Genomic DNA, 17,978 nt, shown 5'->3' with positions numbered 1-17,978 from the left:
CGACATTGCGGGGCGGGGGCGGGGGCGGGGGCCCGGGTCGGGGCCGTGGTAGGGGTCGGGGTGTCCACCGCACAGCATCAGCTGGGCCCGGGGGCGACGGAGGGACCATGGCGGCCGGCGGCATCACCACGCTGCCAGGGCAGCCAGAGGACGGCGGCGCCGCCTTCCCGCCTGGCCACTTCAAGGACCCCAAGCGGCTCTACTGTAAGAACGGCGGCTTCTTCCTGCGCATCCACCCCGATGGCCGCGTGGATGGAGTCCGCGAGAAGAGCGACCCTCATGGTGAGCTGCCACTTCTCGCCCACGCACAGGGGTCGCATGGTGTCCTATTCCCTTCCGTGCCTCGGGGACGTGGGGGACACCACCGGGACGCAGCCCCCGTCCGTTCCCTGGGAGACGGGATACCGAGGTGCAGTGCAACCTTGGGGACCCTGGGGTACACGGGCACGCGGCTCCCTTCCACGCCCTCAGGGACATGGGGACACCACGAGGACGTGACGTCTCCCTTTTGCGCCTTTGGGAACATGGGGATACCGAGATGCAACTTCCTTCTGCGCCCTTGGGATGAGGTTCAGCATGTCTGCCTGCCACCTCCTCCCACAGCTCCAGATACACCTGCTCCTTGGTCTCTGGATCCCTCTCAGGCCACCTGATGCGCAGGGCCAGGATGGTCGTGGTGAGGGCTCCACAGCTCTTGGGGGGTGACCCTTTCAAGGTTCCTGCTTGCATTCTGCAGTTCCCCACACCAAGCCCATGGGAACAGGATGGAATGTTCATCGTTGGGGACATGTCTGTTGGGACTTGGTGCCTAGAGAGATGTGGCCCTTGCTCTTACCCACCAGTTTCATATTCCCCCCCACCCACCCAGCTTCTTTCGGTTGTTCTGAAGAGAAGAATTAAGCGAGACCAAACAGAAAGGAAAACTGTTTGAGTGTGCAAAGAAGTGCAAAAACCTTGGCACTTAACCCCATCCCTGAAGTGGGATTAGAGACCTTGCAGCAGCTTGAGGGTGAGATGAGAATTGTAGTTTCATTCATGTAAAACGTAAATCTGCCTGTGATTATAGAACTAACACTGACCTGAATCAGTGGTCTCAACTCTAGGGGCCCCAAGGAATCACCTGCAGCATTTGCTGAAATGGATTGGTGCCTGCTCTCAGGAGTTCTTGTCTTGAGTTGGGGCAGAACACCTACACGTCTGACGAGTTTCTAAGTGGTTCTCCTCTGGGAGCCACACTTGGAGAGCCATTGAGTAGGAAAAAGGAAGGAAAGTGTCCCAGGTAGGCTGGTTTAGGTCTTTTGACTGGGTTGGAAGTGAGAGAGGAGACCAGAATTATTGTTTAATCTGTTCTGTAGTTAAAACATCTACTGGCTCCCTTTGGGGTCTGACCCCTTTTTCCCCTCTCTTTGAGAAAAGAGTTGCTGAGCTCCGGAACTCCAAGGTCCGGAGCTCCTCCTTGTAGCTCTGCCCTTATCAAGATGCCAGGACATTCCAAAAGACCAGAATGCCCTAGGAGCAAAAGGAGCTGTCCTGTGAATGTGACATGTACTTTCATATATTCTGAGTACTTTAAAAGCATAATGAAAATTTAACTGCCACATAAAACATAAAAACTATACACATTCGTGGTTTAGGGTAATGATTCTATACATATTTAATATGTTTGTCCTAGTTTGTTTCTCTATTGCTGTGACAAAATACACCAACCAATGCCAGCTTGGGAAGGAAAGGGTTTATTTGCCTTACATATGGATCAAAGTTCATCAAGGAGCCTAAGGTAGGAACTCAGGTCAAGGAACCTGGAACAGGCCATGGAGGAATGCTGCTTACTAGCTTGTTCCCCTGGCCCTTGTTTAACCTGCTTTCTTATACAGCATAGGCTCACCTCCCCAGGGGTGACACCACCCACAGTGGGCTGGGCCCTCCCACATCACTCAATAATCAAGAAGATGCCTCACAGACATGGCCACAGGCCAGTTCAATGGAGGCAGTTCCCCAATTGAGGCTCCCCCTACCCATGTGTGTCAAGTTGACAAGTAAAACTATCCCGCCCAATGTTTATGTGGGTTTAAAAATACCTGCCTCTTTGTTTGCAGTTTTCACGGTAAAATCTTTCTAGATCCTTTCTTTTAGCCTTTTGAAATTTACAGTACAGTATTTTCTGTCATCACTATGGTACTGCTACTGAGTTAGTACAGCAGATGTCTTGTTGCTGTCTCTGACTCAGGATTAGTGTAGTCTTTATTATTTCTAAAACAGAAAGCACTAAGAGATATAAGTCTGTCATTTTTTTTCCAGACCTGCTGTAATTTGAAAACCCTTAGCAATCTTTATCCAATAAAATTGGAAAGGCACTTGAAACCTATATGAGACATCACTGTTTATCTACTCTAGCATTGAGTAGCCTTGAGTAGCCACAAAATTTATTTTGTATTTGAAATTTGTCTGCTAGACTGACGCAATGGTTGGGAAAATTACATATATGTCCCAAGTGGTTTTATTCTTTTGTAGTAGCACAAATTATTGAAAAAGCCTGTTTCATGACTAAGGACAGAAGAAATACCCACCAGATTGATTCTGTTTGCAGATTTACCCAGTATTCTTTTTTAAAAAAATGCTGTATTAGTTGCAGATTTTTTTGTCTTTGAAGCTATTTGTTATTTACAGAAGTGAGTGGAGATAATTCTGAATTGCATACTCTATTGCCATCTTGTAAAAACAACTGTTAATTCTTCCCAAATATGGATTGGGCTTTAAAAAAAAATGGCAGGGAGTGATGGCACAGGAGGATCTCTGGGAGATTAAGGCTAGTCTGGTCTACATGTAAAGGCCAGTTGAGGGGTGGGGGTCACTGTACTTTTTTTTTAAAGATAGTATCTTCCTGTAGTCCCACCTGGTCTTGTTATGTAGACCAGGCTTACCCTGATCTCACAGAGATCCTCTTGCCTCTGCTTCCTGAGTACTTGGATTACCAACATACGCCACCACATCCAACTCAGCTATGTAAATCCTTAATTACGTGATTCTCAAGAGGAGTGATCTGAAATTCTTAGGTTTCTAGTAATCATAACCCAGAAGGGTATCCTGAGTATTATTTAGTAGAGGCCATCCTGGGTGTTTAGTGGAAGGTTATTCTGGGTGTTCAGTGGAGGGCTCTCCTGAATGTCTAGTAGAGGGCATCTTGCATGTTTAGTGGAGGGCATTCTGCGTATTTAGTGGAGGGTTCTTCTGGGTGTTCAGTGGAGGGCTCTCCTGAGTGTTAGGTGGAGGATTCTCCTGGATTTTTAGTACAGGGCTCTCCTGGATGTTTAGTGAAGGGCATCCCAAGTGGTTAGTACAGAGATCTCCTAGAGGCATTTAGTGGAGGCCATTTAGTGGAGGTTCTTCTGGGTGTTTAGTAGAGGGCTCTCCCAGATGTTTAGGTGCTTAGTTGGGTCACTCGCGTTTCAGTAGATAACAACATTCTTTTCCACCCAGATTGCCCTCCCAATCTAATATGAAGGTCCATAAGCCTTTCCTACTTTGTCATTAGCTAAAGGGAAGATGCTGACAGTCTAGAGTAGAATAACTCATCCAGATCTTTGTACATTATCAATTTTTTTTTTTTAAAACAGGGTCTCCCTGTAGCCCTAGCTGGCCTGGAACTCACCATGTAGATCTGGCTGACCTCTATCTAACAGAGATCTGAGATCTGCGTGCCTCTGTCTTCAGAGTGCTGAGATTAAAGGGATGTGCTACCACACCTTGCTTAGGATACTAATTCTTTTAAAGGACACCTTTTGCCAGTTACAGAAAACCCAAACCTAAAAATGATGAATTTAAAATACTTATGTCTAGTTTCACCTGGACATAACCTTATGTACAGTATGTTTCTCTAGTGGGTGAAAGGTACACTAATGTTTGAGCAGATCAGGAGACTGACAGGAAAGATGGGGAAAGAATGAGCATGGACAAGACATGGCAGTATCCCCTTAGCCTCACTCTTCTCCAAACAAACTGACCTGCAAACAGAGAAATGAAAACAGTGAATGAAAGCAGGTTTCCCCCGAATGGCTGGATATCTTAGGGTTTTTTTTTTTGTTTGTTTGTTTGTTTGGTTTTTTTTTTGGTGTTTTTGAGACAGGGTCTCCCTGTAGCCCCAGCTGTCCAGGAACTCACTGTGTAGATCAGGCTGGTCTTGAACTCACAGAGATCTGCCTGCCTCTGCCTCCTGAGTACAGGGATTACAGGCATGTGTCACCATGCCTGGCAATATCTTAGCTTTTTGTGGCCTTATTTCTCAAACTGTCCAATTGACCTGAGACTCACTTGAGATTTATTCCTCTCTGTTCAAATACCTTCCAAAGTGCAAGTGGCACTGAAAGGCAGAGCTCAGCATTTATCAGATGGTGATCCGTGTGAATGAAAATTTGAGTGCCATGGAGTTTGGGGAGGGGAGGCATGCTTTGAAGAATGTGACCCATGTGGTGGGGTGTTTGCTAAGTGGGGAGTAAAGTTCAGGTACAGAAGAAGAGGAAAGGTAAGGAGATGCTGAGCAGGTGAGGACAAAGGTGAAATGTTCCGGAAGAAAGCCTGGAGAAGGTGACCAAACACCAACGTTCAAAAATTCTCTGTATTGCTGAAGGTCAGCCATGCTCCACACCTACTGTCCTTGAGTTTTTTTCACTCAGAAAGGCCTGTTTTCTTGACTTTTCTCATAGGCCTAGACAATCTTCATTTGACATGGGAGCTGTGATAAAGAAGCAAGGTGCTGCAAGTGGGTACAGTTTGTTCTCTAACACGTGTGCTATGTGCCCTCACCTTTCTTTGGGCATTTTTGATCATGAACATGGCAGGCCTCCTTTCATGTCCATGGGAATGCATACCATTAAGTTTCTGCTCTAAAGCTTCAGGCAGGGATCCAGGAGAGAGAACATTTTATCCCTAGCAGCATGAACGGTATGCGGGGGAGTAGGGACGTGCAGGCTGCTTATGAACACACTAGTGCTAAATTTATTCCAGATGTTTGTACTGGGGAAAATGGAGGTAGTTAGAAGTGCTGGATCTACCCTTGGATTCTCCCAGGTGTGACTGCCTGTTGGTCATAATTCTCTGCTTCCAGGCACCAGGGAACCTGAGTGTGGCAGAGGGTGAGGGCCAGCCCATACCCATGAAAAATAGCCTGCCTCCCAAACTTTGCCACTGCACGCGTTCCACATGGCCGGAATCATAAAAGCATGTGTTGTGAAATTCACAGCTCCTACTTTATAGAAGTTCAGAGAAGTAGCCAGTTGCCTGTGTTAACCTGTGGATTCACACTCCTGACAGGTTCTTGCTCACCTGACCTGGCTTTCTAGGCCTGCCTCCCCAGCCTCCTTACTCTGTCCCATTCAGTAGTCATGGCACCCTCTGGCTGCCTGTGGCCAAGCCTTCTTCATTTCTGGAATGCAAGCCAGCTGTTCTGAGTGGCTCTGTGAACCCACCATTGTTGTTCTCTAGAGATTATGGACAGATGTCTTAACTTTGCCATTGCCCTTGGTAAATACAGCCATGCATTCCATGATTCTAGATGCTTTGCCTTCCCCACCTTTGGTCGTATCTGGCAAGTGGATCCTACTGATTTGCCTTAATAACCATGGTATTTACTGTAATGCTGTTTGTGTCCAGTAAACAAATGAAGTCACACTCTAAGAGCTTATTTAATTCTGAAATCATTTAATTGGTACAGCAATGAAAGGACAATTCATGAGTCACAAATATTACCACACCTTAGGAGCCTTTAAAGATGAGTTCCATGCCAAGTGACTTCAGCCTGGACAAGGCAACATTCCCTTCTGATGTGCCCTGAGGGCTTTTGTTTGCTTTATAAAATGGCCATTATGTAATCAGACTTTGACACTATGTAAATTGGGTCTGACTATTCTCTTTCTGATTTATCATGCCATATGACATGGATGGACAGGATTTAAAAGTTCAATTTGGAAATAGTCTTGTAGATGTAATAAACAAACAGAAACAAGCCTAGTACATCACAATCAAAGGTTCACACTGATGTGGGAAGTCACCCTTACTGAACTGGAAGCAAAGGTCTACATTGTGCTAGGAAGTTGCCCTCAGTGGCACTGGAAGCAAAGGTCCATGCTGGTACTAGAAGAGGCAGTTAGGGTCCGGCACTACAGGGCTCCACTACTTTCTACTTACAGGATGTGGGAACAGCTGAATGGCAACTGCACGTGTGCAGGAGTCTTCACATTTTTCCAGTTCCCGTCCTTGTTGATTCCTTTTCTGGGCCCTTTGTCCTGTAGTGTACATCTGTAAGGAGGTTGGCTTGGGGTAATAGTCCATGACAGTGAACTGAGCACATCTGGGTCATGCATTTTAACCTCCTTAACATATTCTATCCAAACAAGTGTGTTGAAATTGGTTTTTTTTTGTGTGTGTGCTTTGAAATCATGGAGCTGATCTTTTATGTTTGTCAGTGCTTTTTTTTTTCTTTTCAAAATAAGTATAAATAATGCTCATACCTGCAGAACTTTAGTTGAATCATTAGGTAGTGCCATTGTGGCGCTGTGATTTTTGGTGACCTTTTACTCACTGGTCAGTGCTTAATTATCTGCCTATCAAAATTTCTTTCTAATAATTGTGGCTAGGGACCCTCTAAGCTGTGTTATATATAGTTCTGAACTTAGGAGAAATTGAAAACAAAAGTTTTGACTCCCAGGGAAGCATCCCTGTTGAGACATAGACTGTGGTTCTTAGAAGCCAGTCTGAACTGTTCTAAATATCTTGTCTGATATTTTTAGTCCAAAGAAAAGCCTAGGGCCTGGAGGCAACAGACAGTGAATATTCAGTGTTTAACTTATGTCTCATCCTAGCTGACTTCTGTCATTCTTCCTGTACAAGGTAACTTGTCCAATGTAAACTTGCTGCTTGCTCATTTATTTATAGAAACTTGGAACGTATGTCTCTTCAAACGGTTATTGACTTCCGCAAGTTAACCTCTAAATTGGATTTTTCAGTAGAATTCTTCAATAAAAGTTTCTTAGAGTTTCAAGGTGTTTTGGATATTAACAAAATGAAAGAAAGTCTATGTATATTAAGTTTTAGATCCAAGGTATTATTGAAACAATAAACAGAATTATATTGGTTTAATTTAGGATTAAGCTTTAACTTATGATTAAACATGTTAATTTATAATGGAAGTACGTGATTAAAAACTTGAATCAACTTAAAGAGGGGTAGTTTGTTTCTTTGTTTTTGTTTTAGACAGACTCTCCCTGTAGCACAACTAGCTGGCCTGGAACTCGCTATATAGACCAGGCTGGCCTCCATCTCACAGAAATCCATCTGCCTCTGATTCCCAAATATTGGGATTAAAGATATGTACTACCAAGCAAAGCTGGTTTGTTTTGTTTTAAGGGAAAGTTTATATAGAGTAGTCATGATCTGGCTAGATTCTGTGAGGGCAGAGTTATTTGCTCATAATTCAGGCACTGTGATAAGAGGGGGGAACTCCAACTTCTCAATAAGATGATCATCATAAAAGTTAGTAACCTGCTGGGCGTGGCGGTGCACGCCTTTAATCCCAGCACTCGGGAGATAGAGGCAGGCGGATCTCTGTGAGTTCAAGGCCAGCCTGGTCTACATAGTGAGTTCCAGGACAGCTGGGGCTACAGGGAGACCCTGTCTCAAAAAGACCAAAAGAAAAAAAAAAAAAGTTAGTAACGTAACTCAGTGTACCAAGTGTTGGAGAAGTCAGAAGAATTTACCATTGGCTATACTCATGGACCACCTGCTGTATAAAGCTCAGCCAAGATTTATAGTTCTCTGGTGTATATTCAGAAACTTTCTTAGTCTTTTACTGAAGATAATTATATCTATCAATGTTATTTGGAAAAATTAGGGACTTTTGGAGGCTGCCTATTGACATTTCTTAGGATAATCTATGGAAAGATGAATCATTTCTCAAGAAAAATAGGACTTCCAAATTTTTATTGGCAATTCTGATTTCTTTAAAAGCATTTAAGTTTTTAAAAATAAAATATAGAGTTGCACTCTGTATCCCAGGCTGGCCTGGCACCCTCGGTGGTGCCTCAAACTCCCTGAGGGCTGGGATTTTGACCTGAGCCACTGCACACAGCAGCATTTAGGTTGTTCGATTTGTTTTATTTGATTTAATTTTTTGTAGTGCTAGGGATTGAACCCAGGACCTTGTGCATGCTAAGCAAACATTCTACCATGAGCTTTATCCTTAGCCCCTAGGATTTATTAACCATATGCTGTGTGATAAAAATTTCCTCAGCATTGTACACACTGCTCATTCTGACTTTCTTAGTGGTTTGTACCCTGAAATCCAGTACTTCCTTCCACTTTACCTGCTTTTCATTTTTTAGAAACTCTTTGCCACCAGAATTCAGTCAGTCAGTCAATCACTTGGAATGTCTTACAACTCAGTCCTGTGGTTTTCCAGTTTCCCTCATCCATGACGTGACACTTTTGCTTGCCTCTGACTTCTTGGGAATTCCTTGGTTTTCAGTCCTCGGTACCCAGAAGTGTTACTGTCTCAGCCCAACTGGGTTTTCTCTTCACACCCTCTCTCTTCTGGTCATTTGCTTTCCTGTTCTCTTTGCCTTCAATTTGGCTCACTCCCTTTCTGTGTGTTGTATAATTTCTTTGGCATATAGTTTTTAGCCAATTCCCTGTCCCCATGTCTCCTCTGCTCTGAGGATAAGCACCCCACCGCAGCCTCAGTGTGACACATCACTACCTCAGACTAGCTCTTCTACCTACCAAGTTTCCACTCTTACTTAAGCTGTTTTTCTAGAGACCAGAGCTGAACACCAGGAGCTCTTTGCTGCCTTTCCCTCTTCCTCTTATGTGCATGTATGCTTGAACATGCTTGCTTTTGTTTCCTAGTCTTTGAGGTTCTTCTTTGCCCTATTCTTTATTTCTTCTCCCTTTTAGTTTTTTGCTACCTTAAGCATTAACTAGACGTGTGGGTGTTCTCAAATTTGTGTTAGTTTCATATCTGTTGCTTTGTTAAAATACCCTGTTAAAAAAGCAACTTATGAAGAAACAATTTATTTTAGCTCACAGTTCAGGTTACAGTTCATCATAGTAGAAATCAAGGTGGTAGGAAATTAAAGCAACTAGTCACATTATACCAACAGTCAAGAGAAAATAAACGAATGCATACAGCTTACTACTCAGCTCACTTTCTCTACTCTTATATAGACCAGGACCCCAATCCAGTGAATGGTGCTACCCACTTGCAGGCTGGATCTTCCCACATTAATTACATAATCAAGACAATCCCCCATAGACATGCCTACAGGCCAATGTCTTCTAAACAGCCCCTCATTTAGACTCCCTTCCCAGGTTATTCTAGGTTGTATCAAGGTGACAATTTAAACTAACCATCACAACAGCCTTCTGTATCTTCTGAACCTATGTACTGTTGGTACTCATCTGAGGCCACTTATGTTCAGTATCTTGACAAGGACTCTCCGACATGAGAGATTCTCCCCTGTTTCCAGTTGGTCTTTCCTAATGTGATTCTTGTTTCCTCAAAACTCATTTTCTTCTTCATTTTTCTTTCACACCCACCTTCCATTCTTTCCTTTCTGTGAAAAATCTTATTAGAAACTACCTTAACAGGCCTCTGTGACCCTTTCACTGCCTTCCTGGGAGAGTTAATGTTATCCTGTTTCCCTGTGGTACTTGCTGTCTGCTCTGATGTGGAAGCTAATACTTTTGTCATAACTGATTGTTTATGTCTGCCTCTTGCACTGGGTCTGTGAGCCCTTTGAGGGGAACTTATTTCATCCTTATATACAGAAACCACTTGAGAACATTTTCTATGCTAACCATTCACCAAAAAAGTCAGTTGGGCTTGTCATCCACCTTTGCCTCCTGGTCAGATCTCCTGCTGAGTCTTCATCCAGGCATATCTCTGCAGGCTCTGTCCTCCTTTCTATCCCAGTCCTGGTCATGCCCCTGCCCCATTTCTTTCTCTTCACCCTGTACCTGCCTTGCCTGTGTGCTGTCTAAAACTCACAATTCTCTGAGTTTTCATTGCATGTTCCCCAGGTGTAGTGAAGTTCCTGGTAAGAGATGTTTGATTTTTAAAACACTCAAGCAATCCAGGCAGTATTCCTGGTAGCTCTTCATTCCTTTGTCTTTTCTGAGAGTGTGAGACTAGTTACTCAACCAAAGCTGCCTGTGGCTCAGCTGTTGAGTCAGTACTAGTGTGAGGTGTATGAGGGGGTTCAGCCAAGCAACTTCCCTTCTTCCCTCCTGCCCTCCTTGTTTTCTTCCTTCCTCCCCTTCTTCCTTTCTTTCTCTCCTTTTATTTATTCCTGTTCCTTTTTCCTTTCTCTGCTCCCTGTTCCTTTTTTTTTCTTTCCCTTTCCCTTCTTTTCTTTGTTTGCTTCATGCTAGGCAAGCACTCTGTCATTGGAGTATATTCCCAGCCATGAAACTTTAATAAGCATCATGCTGTATAGGAGGCATGTAAATGTACCATAGTTCTTTTTTGCAAGCACCTTTCACATTACCCCAAGGAAGCAATGAAAGTACAACAATCATCTGTTAGAATCTTAAGGAACTATCTAGCTCTAGGGGAGCACATCAGTATTTCTAATTGATCTTGATGCTCAGTTCCAGAACTGCTCTCTATCTTCTCATTGAGGAATGTAGCTGCTCTATATGCTTAGCTCCAGAACTGCTCATAGTCCTCCTATTCAAGAATGCAGACCTGGAGGTACATACTTGACTCAGGCACCTTAATCTCTAAGTCCATTTTCCTTTATGTCCAAAACCTCTTTATAAAGTAGAATTGAGAACTGCCTTGCATGGCTGTTAGTATTCTTTTTGACTCCAAGAAAATGACACAGATAGCTTCATCTTAATATTCACTCATCCTAACAATCTGCAAAAGCTCTTAGAAGGACAGAGCTTGTATGACAGAGTGAGTCATAGTCTTTGTGATGGGATGTCTGCGGGGGAGGGTGGGGAGAGAGTGCCGATTAACCATCCTTGAATAGCTGCTTAGTGCCCTGCTCTCTAAGGAGGGGTGGAGGGGAGTGCTAAATAACTGTCTCATTCATCTCCTCTCTAAGCTGAATCATTTTACAAACAGAAAACAATTCATAGGTTTTAAGATGGTCATTACATAAATAGGAAATGGAAAAGACTGGAATGGAACAATATCTCCATTTAAAAGTTCCTTTTTAAGGGAAGGTGGTGGAGTGTGTAAAAATGAGTAATAAGTCCATTATTTTGTATCCTTACTAAAATTTATGAAAAACAAAAAATATTTTTGGAGCATAGCATATGATGAGCAGACTTTGTTTTGAACTAGAAGTAATTAGGATTCTTTTTCTATGATTTCATATACAAAGCATAGATAATATCTTTTAATCCTGTACCTGCTACATGTCTTCTTCCTTATTTTTACTTTTTCTAGTTTTTGATTCAGTTTTTTTTTGTTTGTTTCAAGTATCATTTGATTTCTTATAGCTATGTCTAGCCTTGGTCTCATCTGAAGGTGTGTATGTGTGTGTGTGCATATGCATGCGTGTGTAAATGTGCTGGGGACAGTATTGCTTGCTCCCTGGCTTGGGGATTCAGGAAGAGAATGCCTTGGTTTGGAAGTCTGCTTCTGGGATGTTAAAAAAAAGAAAGAAAATCTTACTAGAAATAGATGTTTGAAGAGCCTTTGCCATATTTGACCTTTAATCTTTAAATGTAGGACCTACTAACCTTGTTTCTTGACCTTCTTTAGAGTAAGGTATTTGTTTAAAGAAATTGAGGCATATCCTAATTTGAGCATGTTTGTAAGTTTTGGGCTGTCTTACATATTTGTACTTTATTCTAAACCCAGAAAAACATTGGAAAGGCAGCCTTTCTTGATTACTGGTTTGTTTAAGTATACTAATATATAAACAGTCTACAGCAGGTGCTGGATTAAAAAATAATTACAGTTCACACCTTTGGTCCCAGAACTTGGAAGCAGCAGACATCTCCGTGAGATTGAGGCAAGCCTGGTCCACATAGTGAGTTCCAGGCTAGCTGGAGCTGCAAGGAGACTCTATCTGAAAAAAATTACAGTGACACCCTCAGCTGTTACAGGGTGGGAAAGTGAGGCACACATTGATTTCTGGAGGGTTGGTATGAAAGCCATGAAGTATCCATGGATCTGACCAGTCCTATTCAAAGAAGAGAACTTGCGTTACTCCTGCAGATATTCAGCCTTCACTGCTGTGTTCCCAGGACTTTGCCTTTTACTGAGTATTGAATGAATAAATGAATGAATGAATGAACTTCTTGAGAGCATGCTCTGTACTAAGTTTAGAAACAGTACCTTTGAAATCTCAGATACAAACTCACAAAGAAAAGATCATTCCTCATTTTACAGGTAAGAAAAGTTTTTTCCTTTGGGCTTTTCAAACCATGGTCTCTGTCCAGGACAACAAGTAATGAACTGTACATTCTAGAATCTTTCTGTTTAGAATACAGGCTCACACTGAATTCTGCATGGATAATGTATCAGAAATTTGAACAGAAATAATGGTTTGAAGTCATCCCTGGGCTATATTGTGCCAAGAGTTAAAGTTCTCCCTTTTGCTGTACTCTTTAGGAGGTGTTTCTGTTTTACTGTGAAATAATTCTCCAGCCGGGTGTGGTGGCACACACCTTTAGTCCTAGCACTGGGGAGGTAGAGGCAGGCAGATCTCTGTGAGTTTGAGGCCAGCCTGGTTTACCTAGTAAGTTCTAGGACAGCTGGTGCTACCAGGGCAAGGCCACCCTGAGCTAAAAAAAAAAAAAAAAAAAAAAAAAAAAAAAAAAAAAATTCTCCAATATTTAAGTGTAGTTTTCTGAAGAACTGAAGATCGAAGGGTTTTTTCTTCTTTCATTATGAAAAAGTTTTTTTAAAATAAATTTTATGTGTATGTGTTTCTGTGGGACCTTATACACCCATGTATGTGCAAGTGCTGGAGGAGGCCAGAAAACATACTGGATCTCTTGGAGCTGGAGTTACGGGTGTTTGTGAGCCACATGATGTGGGTGCTGGGATCTGAATTCTAGTCCTCATGATAGAGCAGCAAGCATTCTTAACTGCTGAGCCATCTCTCCAGCTCCTGGAAATGAAGCATTTAAATGGCACGTACCAAAATAGAAGTTGTTAAGGATGATTAGATACCAAGAAATGTAGAATAAACCTTGAAGTCAGGGCCTAAAAGATTAAGTCCAGAGTAAGCTGAGCATACTGAAATGCAGATAGTCACTAAAAAGAACTTGAGAGGGCTCAGTATATAAAAACATAGGACATAAGTAGCATTTCCAATCAGTAGATTTTTGGATGTGCTATGTGAGGAAGTAAAGACCAAGATAGATAAATAGACACCAAGAAAAGAGTCTGAAGAGGAATCCCTCTTTCCTTGGAGGCCTTTGCCTTGACTTTTGGTCTCCTGAATCTGTGATCTCATTGCCCTCTTCCCTGTGCATGGGCCTCCATGGTGCTCACTTCCTGCTCAAGCTCTGTCTAGTTCTGGTCTCCATGCCTTCAGTCATGCTGGCATCTGCCTGATTGCCATGTTGGCCCTAGCTCTAGCCAGAACCACTTACTGCCAAGCTGTCTAGCCTCTAATCTGTTTCTACCATAACAAAATGCCACAGACTATTGGCTTAAACAACAGAAATTTATTTTTTTTTTAATTTTTGAAGCTTGAAGTCCAAGCTCAGGGTGTTGGCTGGTTTGTGTTCCTCAAAACCTCTCTCTCCTGGGTGGGTTGATTATCCTCTTTCTACCTCTTCTTACAGCCTTTTCACTGTTCACAATCCCTGGTGACCCTCTTGTGTCCAAATTCCCTGTTATTCAGACTGGATTACCGCCTGCCCTAAAGACCTCATTTTAACTTATGCACCTCTTTAGAGGCTGTATCTCTAAATACAGTCATGTGCTGAAGCACTGAGAGTTATTAGGTTCTTACTAGTTGAGCTTTTAGGGGAATATGATTCAGACCTTAATATCCAATCAGCCAGACCTTACTCTTTGCTGGAGTGTGTATTCAGTTACCATGACCAGTTGTTACAGTTGAGCATTGTCCCTTCCCAAAGAACAGTTCTGGTCATGCTACTCAGAAGAAGAAGGAGATGAGTTCTCAGTGCCTGTCCCCTGGTGTGTACTCGGCCCAAGACACTGTTGGGTCCACAGGAAGTAGAAAGAATAGGACGCTTACCAGCACAGGGGGTGCTTGGGGCAAAGGTGCTTTCTGGAGATTGGGCTTGAGAACACTGAGAGAATAGCAGATGCTATAATAGAGTGGGACATGTACAGGATTCACAAGTGGGCTGCAGCTGAATAATTTCTTATAGCTGCACTTTGTGAAAGAACTGCACTTCCTTCAGGAGAGTTCCATGTCTTAGCTTCTTAGGCTTCTTTAGCCTCATCTGTTTAGATGGTGCCTATGGTTGCTCTCTCAGTGCAATGGCAGATAGCCCTCAAGCCTAAAGTATACATTGTCCAGTTCTTAAGAGAGTTTACTGGTACCTGGCTTAGGACATTATTTGTTATAACTCCTTGATCATGGTACTTAAGTATTCCCACTATTAAATTTAAAATCCATTTTCTGACACTTTGTGTCAGAAACCACATAATAATGCCCATGACTTTTACTAATATTCCTCAATCTTTGAATCTATAGACAAAAATTGCTATCTCCAATGATATCTCATTTTCAAATGCATTTATTAATGGTCTAACATCACTTTATAAACTGAAGTATGTGTTCCCTCTAAATGATAAAAAAGACAAAAGATGATACTGACTTAGCACTTATTTATTATACTGAACGTAGGGCATCATGCATGCTAGGTGTATTGGTTGTCACTGTGACCTGATAAGAAGCAATTTAAGGGAAGATTTATTTTGGCTCACAGTTTCAGGAAGTACAGTCCATCATGCAGGGAAGGCATGATGGTGGACATGGCTTGCAGATGTGGGATCATAAATGTGGCAGAACAGGAAACAGAGTGGTTAGATCAGAATCAGGGCTATAACCTGTAAGATGCCCTTCACCCCCCAGCAACCCATTCCTTTTAGTGAACCTTTAGGGGTCTCTAAATATTTCACAACCTTCCAAAATAGCACCACTAGCTGGAGACCCAAGTGTTCAAACACATGAGCCTGTAGGGAACATTTAACATTCAAACCATAATATTCTGCCTTTGGCTCCCATAGACCCCTGACCATCTCATAATACAAAATGTTCTCAGCCTATTTCAAAAGTCATCCTAGTCTTATAGCTCCAAACACTGCTTTAAAGTCCAAAGTCCAAAGCATTTCCTAAGTATCGGGTGACATCTTAACTGTGAGTCCCTTTTAAAATAAAAACAGATTATATGCTTCCAACATACAATGGCAGAGTAAAAATTCTCATTCAAAATGGAGGAATGAGGGCTTAGCAAGTAAAGATTGATTTAAGCAAGTTTAAAGCAGGGAAACAAACCCTGCAGCCCCATGTCCAGCATCCAAAGCTTGTGTTGGCATCATTTGGGCTATAGCAGGCTTGGGTAACCCCACCTGTCCCTACAGCATATAACCTTTCTCTTTGGCCCACTCCATTTAGTATCTACAACTTTCCCTGGCAGGTATCTCACATTCTTAGCATCTGCAACATCCTAGAATCTCCTCTGTAACTTAGGCTTCACTTTCACAGCTTTGCACAATGCCTTCTTAGGGCTACCCTTTGCAGGGAACCTGACCCTCCTATACATTACCTGACCTCAGTGGATTTCTGAACCTTAAGTCTCTGTGACCCTGTAAACTCTTGCATTTTGCATGCCTCCAAAACTAGCACTATGTAGATGATACAGTTAAGTTGCTGCCAGCTCAAGATGTAGCCTGGCCTCCTTTCACTACAACCACATTAACCATCATGTGACTTGTGGCTGAACCTAAGAAAACACTTCCCCTGTTGGTTTTGAACAGAAAACCCTTACTGTCTTCTCTGTTCTGGCACTGTTCTTTCCTATGAATTTACCTTTTTACACCATAGATCCTGAAGGCGCCTTTCTTGTTGCCTCAGTACAGGATGCAAGGATTCTCTGTAGATATGGTAATTTTTTAGCAATTACTACTGCTTTGTCTACAGCACTTTGTTCCTACCCTTAAATCCACTCGCCTTCCTTTTCTTGCCAAACTGTTTCCGTTTCTGCTGTTTTATTTTATGCTCTCTCTTTGTAAAGCTGACTAAAAGCAGTAAGCAATAACTGTACCACAGCCTAGATGCTATATTATTTTGAAATTTCCTCCAACAAACACATTAGTCCATTGCTTTAAATTTCATTCTCACTCAGATTTTTGGGAGACAGGCAAAAGGCAGCAAGATTTTCTGCCAGAATGCAGCATAAATAGCCTCTAGGCTGATTTTCCAATGGTGCCCTTATTCCTCTCTGAAACCTCACAAGCCTGGCCTTAACTTTTCACCTTTATTTTGGCATCTTGACTTTTTTCATCCCTACCAGAAGGGTACACTAAACTCTGCTTTCAGCATTCTAAGGGCTTCTGAAACCTACAGTTCCAAACTCTTCCACATTCTTCAGACAAACCAGTTCCAAAAGCCTATGGACCACCTAGCCAGAACCCCCTTTTTGTGAGACAGGGTTACTATGTAGCCCTCACTGGCCTGGTACTTACTGACTAGCTGTATAGTCCAGCCCTGGCCTTGAAACTTGTAGCAGTACCCCCGCCTTGGCCTCCTGAGTGCTAGGATCATAGATGTGACTGAGGGTACAGTTCATTGTCATAGGGAAAGCATGAACAAGCAAGGAAGCAGCTGGTGGCTGTGGTGACAGGAGTGTGATGATGCTTGCTTGCATCCTGATGAATAAAGAAACAGGTCAAGGTGCAACTGAGGCTGGCTGTAATATGTAAAGCCCAGCCTTCAGTGATCCACATCCTTTACCTAGCCCCACATCCTCCTACAGGTTCCATAACTTCCCCCAAAAGTACCACCAACTGGGAACAAGCGTTTCAACACAAGAACCTGTGGAACACTTCACTTTTAAATCATAACCTAGGAATGTGCTCTTCTGCTGAGCTACATCTCCAGCCCCTTTCTATGTGTTGTAAAATTTGAAACGGGCTCACTGTATGGCCCCAGGCTGGCCTTGAACTTACAGTGTGTGCTGGATAGCTTTCGTTGTCAACTTGACACACCTGGGTAGAGGGAGCCTCAGGTGGGGAATTTCCTCCATTGGGTTGGCCTGTGACCACATCTGTGGGGCATTTTCTTGATTATTGAATGATGTGGGAGGGCCCAGCCAACTGTGGGTGGTACCACCCTGGGCAAGTCATTCTGTATTGTATAAGAAAGCAGGCTGAGCATGAACCAGGGAAGCAATCCAATAAGCAGCATTTCTCCATGGCCTGTGCTTCAGCCCCTGCCTCCAGGTTCCTGCCTTGAGTTCCTACCTTGGGGTCACTCAGTGATGAACTGTGATGTAAGATGTAATAAACTCTTTCCTCCCCAAGTTGGTATTGGTCAGAGTATTTTGTCACAGTAATGGAGAAACAAATTAGAACAGAAATTCATACCAGAATCGTGGGGTATTGCTGTGACAGACATGACCTTGGTGTTTTGGGGAGGATTGTGGAAGCATTTGGAATTTTGGATTGGAAAAGCCATTGGGTGCTTAAAATTTGTTGCTGTGGAACTTGGAACAGGTACACTAAAGAGAAATGCAGACAATGGAGGCCTGGCTTGTGAAGTCTCAAAGGGAAGTGGAGACTAGTGCAATCTAGTTTCTGGTTGGCTGAGGCTGAAAAATCAGCCGTGATGAAGAAGAGACCAGAACCACTAAAGTAAAACCTTTGCTTTACTGGGACAATTGATGCTAGTTAGCTGGGGCTGAAAAATCAGCTGTAAGTAACAAGAGACCAGCATCACTGTGGCAAAATCTTCTGGGAAGTATTTCCTCAGGGTCAGCACACA

At 42.9% G+C, this 17,978-nt stretch overlaps 1 protein-coding gene across 1 annotated transcript in view; it reads left to right on the top strand.

The window, feature by feature from the left end:
- Positions 1-40: 40 nt before the first annotated feature.
- Positions 41-17,978, top strand: part of Fgf2 (fibroblast growth factor 2) — an 89,964-nt gene continuing 72,026 nt past the window's right edge. Inside the window, exon 1 of the mRNA XM_008849228.3 lies at positions 41-282. Within this exon, the coding sequence (XP_008847450.1) occupies positions 108-282 (175 nt within the window). The 5' untranslated portion in view covers positions 41-107. The remainder of the gene's footprint in view (positions 283-17,978) is intronic.

This window comes from Nannospalax galili, unplaced genomic scaffold (genome assembly GCF_000622305.1).
Source record: "Nannospalax galili isolate Female #2095 unplaced genomic scaffold, S.galili_v1.0 scaffold64, whole genome shotgun sequence".
NCBI classification, from domain to species: Eukaryota; Metazoa; Chordata; class Mammalia; order Rodentia; family Spalacidae; genus Nannospalax; species Nannospalax galili.
This window is presented reverse-complemented; position numbering and strand designations above follow the sequence as displayed.